Source organism: Portunus trituberculatus, chromosome 49 (genome assembly GCF_017591435.1).
Source record: "Portunus trituberculatus isolate SZX2019 chromosome 49, ASM1759143v1, whole genome shotgun sequence".
Lineage (NCBI taxonomy): Eukaryota > Metazoa > Arthropoda > Malacostraca > Decapoda > Portunidae > Portunus > Portunus trituberculatus.
In genome coordinates, this window is record NC_059303.1 from 13217860 (window position 1) to 13222859 (window position 5000).

The following is a 5000-nucleotide window of genomic DNA, read 5'->3' on the forward strand; positions in this document are numbered from 1 at the left end:
CTCACCATGAGAAGTGTCACGCCCCTCTCATTACTTTCTCGCTTGTACTCAGTTTTTATTTCCCCTCACGCGCCCTCCCTTCCTTCCCTTCCTTCCTCCAAACACTCATCCGCCACCCTCTTTCATTTCCTCCGCTCCTCCCTCGCCCTTAACCCTTCCTCTCTCCCTCACTGCACTCTGCATTCTCACACTCAATTCTTCCTCATGTCCTGAGTCCACCAACTCCACCTCCTCTTCTTCCCTCTTGTGAACCTTTCGCCCCTCCCGGCTTTAAGTCACTGGACGCCCCTGCTGTCACTGTGTTGCCCGCGACAGCAGTGGGTGATGGAGTGAGTGGGTGTCGCCCTCCTCCTTGGCAGGGCGAGGGGTGAATTTGGTGTCCTTGATAATGTTTTGTGTGTTTAGTGTGTGTGTGTGTGTGTGTGTGTGTGTGTGTGTGTGTGTGTGTGTGTGTGAGAGAGAGAGAGAGAGAGAGAGAGAGAGAGAGAGAGAGAGAGAGAGAGAGAGAACAGCTTTCTGCGTGTCCTTTCAGGGTCAGCAGGGGGTTGAGAGGTGGCGGGGGTCGGCTGGGGCAGGGCAGGCCTGGGAAAGGATTGCAAGGGAGGGGAGGAGGCGTGTTCCTCATTGGGCACAGGGCGCTGTCCACATGTCCGCATCGTGGACGGGGCGGGGCGGGCGCGGGCTGGCAGGCGGTGGCGGCGGCGTGGCCTCAATAACACAACTAACAGTAACATTGCCAGACAGAGAGAGGAAATTATAACCTTTATATCTTAATGTGTGTCGCCATATTGTGTGGTGGTGGTGGTGGTTGTGGTGGCGGCGCTGTGCTGACTCTCGGCCTCTGTGCCCCAGGTTACCCCGGTCTGCCCGTGAGTGCCGCCGCGGTGGTGGCGGCGGCGGCGCAGCAGCAAGCACAGGCCGCAGCCAGCAGCCAGAGCCAGCAGGGCTCCTCCCAAGGGCCTGCCGCGAGCTCCTCCCCCGAGGGACCCAACTCCTCCACCAACGGGCCGTCCCCCATGGCCGCCCTCCAGAGTGTGACAGACAACCTCCCGCCGGGATCCCCTCTCAGCCACTCCTCCGCCTCCCCCCAGCAGCGCTCAGCCTCTAGGAACTCATCCCAGCTGTCCCCCAGCTCAGGTACTCCTCCTCAGCCTCTCACTCTCCCTGCTGCTCACCGTGTCGCCCTGTACACCCTTCCGTCACGTGTCCCGTCCCGCCCTCCTGTGCACATGTCTGCTCGCTCGCACCGCCACCACGCGCTATGCTGGTGCTGGCGCGGGCCGCGTCTGGCACTGGTGAGTAACACTGCTGGTTCTTGTTGCAGGTGAGCCGCGGAGGAGAGCGTCTGCTGGCCGGCATGGCGACTCCAGCGGCGACAGCAGCCCCGGGGCCCAGAGTGGCGGCGACGGTCCGCAGCCCAGTAACAACCTGAAGTGCACCATTTGTACGGAGCGGCTGGAGGACACCCACTTCGTGCAGTGCCCCTCCGTCCTCCAACACAAGTTCTGCTTCCCCTGCTCCAGAGAGTCCATCAAGCGGCAGGGCGCAGGCACCGAGGTCTCTGTCTCCCATGTTTTGTCTCTTGCTCTCCCCCCTTACCTCCTCCATCCTCGCCTCTTTGTGTACACACTCATATCTCCTGCCACGCCTGTGTTGACAGGATTGTTGTCACTACTGTATTGAAATGCTGTGATAGTGTGGCCCTTGTAACGCCGAGCTTTTAACGTTTTGTTGTTGTTTTCCGCAGGTGTACTGTCCCAGCGGCGAGCGGTGTCCCCTGGCCGGGTCGTCGGTGCCGTGGGCCTTCATGCAGGGCGAGATCGCCACTATCCTGGGCACGGCCAACATCCTGCCGCAGCACGCCCAGGACGAGGCCAAGACCAAGAAGGAGCGCGACACATAGGCTGCGCCACGCCGAGCTCCTCTGGTTTTAGTTAAAAGGTTACCAGCGATGCATAGCTGGTGACTGTTTTGGGCGCCGGTCCACGTGTTAGCGTGGGCGTGGCGGTGCCGCGAGAGTATGTCCAAATGGTGCTGGATCCGGTCCTTGCCATGACTCTGTCCGCTGGTGGTGGTGAAGGTGGCGGTGGTGATGGAGTGGTGGGGACGTAGTGGGGCTCCTACGGAACCCTAGGGCCCCACCACCAACTGTGTGTCGGGCCCGGCCTGTGGCCGCCCACCAAGGGAGGGGCAGAGTCAGCTAGTCCAGGAAGTCTACTTTAGTGACTGTTAACCATTTGTGCGAACATTCGAAGCAACAGTGAGTTGGGCCGCCCTTAGCGGTCCGTCAAGTCTCCTGCTGCGTCAGGAGTGAAGATTTTCTGCCGCAACGCCGGCGGGAGGCGGCGGTGATCCGCCGCCACCCTGGACCACCGGCGATGGAGGCCCTCGGCCAGAGCATTTGGGAGTGATCTTTTGTAGGCCCGGGGAGAGCTGAGCGGGGCGAGCAGCGGCGCCCGCCCGCTGGAGACACTCGCCCTGCTTTCCGGGTCACTTGGCGCCAACAGCCACGTCCCAGCAGGCCTCGGCCTGGCCAAGCTCTGGCCGCAGCTGTCCGATGTCACCGTCGGCGGCTGGTGCCGTCGACTCAAGACGTTGTCCCACACTTGGTCCATTTTCTTGTGCTGATTTCTTGACAGTTTTATCTTCAAAGTTGGGCAGAATTGTTATTGTAATCTCTTAGACTGTACATATTTCACCATTGACATTGACAGAGACAAGTGTGCACAGATGCAGGAGTTACACACACACACACAAACACACACACACACACACACACACACACACACACACACACACACACACACACACACACACACACACACACACACACACACACACACACACACACACACACACACACCGAGCTGTACTCTCACACACCGCTCCCAGACCGTGTGACGTCGGCAATGACCAAAGGCTTACCTTGTACATTGATTGATAGGAATATATTACTTTAGTGTAATGTGATAACACACTTAGCCTACTAGTCATTTATGATACTGGGTAATTTTGGTACAGTATCACGATTTGGAACTCCGTACTCGCTTTTGTAGATTTATAAATGTTCCAAATATTCTCTTTACGGCATCTGTCAGATCTTCTCCACCAGACTAACACCGACCTTGGTTCACAAAAACAAACTCCGATTAACACGCAGGTCAACTTCCTTCTCGTCCACCACGGCCCGAGGGAACCCTAAACACTTTTGAAGTTTTGCGTTGTCAGTGTTTCCACCCGCGTGTACGTAGTGTACGTAGAGGTCAGGGCGTGTGTGTGAGTGTGTGTGTGTGCGTGTGTGTGTCCCGCCACGCCACGCCATGCCACGCCGCGGCTCGCCTCGCACGGAGCTCCTGGCACTCCCTGGCACATATTTGGCTCTCTGGCAGCGTAGCTGTTGTTTGGACCTGCCTGCTGCGGAATGCGAACTGACGGATGCTGCCTCCTCGCCTGGTTCCACACGCCCACCGTCTGCGGTAAACCTGAGTGACGGCGCGGCTGTGGGCGGCAGGGAGGAGCGGCGTCCGTTGCCGCGTCCCACGCTAAGCCAGGCTGAGTCAGGTAGATTAGTAACCTTAAGGGACGTCCTCAAAGCCGGTGTGCTTAGAGAGAGAGAGAGAGAGAGAGAGAGAGAGAGAGAGAGAGAGAGGCTATCCGGCTGGAGGTGGGCGTCCCTTCCTTTTGTTCAAAGTAGTGGTCATGTTGACGCTCCAGCCAACCCTTAGCGATTTTTTGACACTTTAGGAGGCGCGTCTTGCCGTGGCGGCGCGCGAGGCCCCGTCAGGAGCGGAGGACTTTTAGACAAACAAAATATTTCACTCCCGGCGTGGAGTTTTTTGGAGAAGTGACCAGAGTCTGTTTTGATGTGCCAGAGAGCCCCGTTCGAGGCCCGCTCTTTCTCTGGTGCCGGCGAGGGTGCGGGAGGTGTCAGGTGAGGGAGAGAGGTGCGCCACATGCCAACACGAACCACAAAGCACGTGGGAGGAGAATACTGAACGTGCACCCTGCCACGCGTCCCGGCTCAACCCGCTCACCACTCACGGGAAATGAATCGTGTGTGTGTGTGTGTGTGTGTGTGTGGGTGTGAGAGGCGTTGTAGAGCGCGCCACCTGGGTGCGAAGAGAGAGAGAGAGAGAGAGAGAGAGAGAGAGAGAGAGAGAGAGAGAGAGAGAGATATGCGCCACAACATCTGGTGTTCACGTTAAGAAAGGATTATGTTTTGACCTTGAGAGCATCATGAGCCGTGCAGGTCAGCGGAGGTCACGCTCGCCACTTATTGTCTAATCGGTTATGACCTTCGTGTGGCGTCAGCGTTTCTTTGTCCTCTGCCACGACATGATGTTGTAACGCGTGGTGCGGAGTGTTCAGTGTTGAGAATTGTGCCTCCCAGACCGGCGCGGCTCTGCTGCTCCAGTTTGTGTGTGTGTGTGTGTGTGTGTGTGTGTGTGTGTGTGTGTGTGTGTGTACTGGTGAGTGGGTGGGTGTGTTTTACAGAGGATGTGCTCATCAGGACAGCCCCCGCCAGCCCCTCCCGGCACACACTATATTTAGCTTTCCCAGCAACAGCGTGACCCTTCAGGCAACAGCAACAACATCACCTCCTCGGAGAAACACTGCTGGCTCGGTGTCTAGCCGCCCGTCACCTGCTGCCGCCTCCGCTGCTTACCGTGTCCGTCAGCCGCTTGTCCGTGTCACCCGCCGTTGGCCTGTTTTCACCTCGTCATGTCCTTGATCCGTTGCCGCGTCGCGTCCGCGGCTGCCCTGCTCGTCTGTCGCCCCAGCACGCGTGAGCCCCGCCCCGCCGCCCCGCCGCCCCGGCCCGCTGGTCGGCGCCGACCGGCACCGGCCGCCCCGCGCACCCTCCGCCGGTTTTGTTGTTTTTGTTTGAGCGGCGCGGGGCGGGGCGAGGGCCGTGCCGGGGCGCCGCCCCGCGGGGCCGCAGCGGCCTCACTGTGTCAGGAGCGTCGCTCAGGTTTTTCTTTCTTGTTGTCTTTGTTGCC

The 5000-nt window shown here is 59.0% G+C and overlaps 2 protein-coding genes and 1 long non-coding RNA gene across 10 annotated transcripts in view; all 3 read left to right on the forward strand.

Annotated features, from left to right (window-relative positions):
* LOC123499362 overlaps positions 1–5000 on the forward strand; it is a 265739-nt gene that overhangs the window by 150542 nt on the left and 110197 nt on the right. The window lies entirely within an intron of this gene.
* The window catches only part of LOC123499363, a 23855-nt gene that overhangs the window by 17892 nt on the left and 963 nt on the right, over positions 1–5000 (forward strand). Inside the window, exon 2 of the long non-coding RNA XR_006672961.1 lies at positions 4174–5000. This exon is cut by the window's right edge and continues 963 nt beyond it. This is a non-coding gene — a long non-coding RNA (uncharacterized LOC123499363). The remainder of the gene's footprint in view (positions 1–4173) is intronic.
* LOC123499358 (interferon regulatory factor 2-binding protein-like B) overlaps positions 1–5000 on the forward strand; it is a 15777-nt gene that overhangs the window by 9814 nt on the left and 963 nt on the right. For 3 of the 4 annotated variants that reach the window (XM_045247260.1, XM_045247262.1, XM_045247261.1), the window contains 3 exons: positions 853–1137; positions 1325–1557; positions 1748–5000. The exon at positions 1748–5000 is cut by the window's right edge and continues 963 nt beyond it. In XM_045247260.1, coding sequence (XP_045103195.1) covers positions 853–1137; positions 1325–1557; positions 1748–1903 — 674 coding nt within the window. In that variant the 3' untranslated portion in view covers positions 1904–5000. The remainder of the gene's footprint in view (positions 1–852; positions 1138–1324; positions 1558–1747) is intronic. The other variant, XM_045247263.1, reaches the window with a different exon arrangement.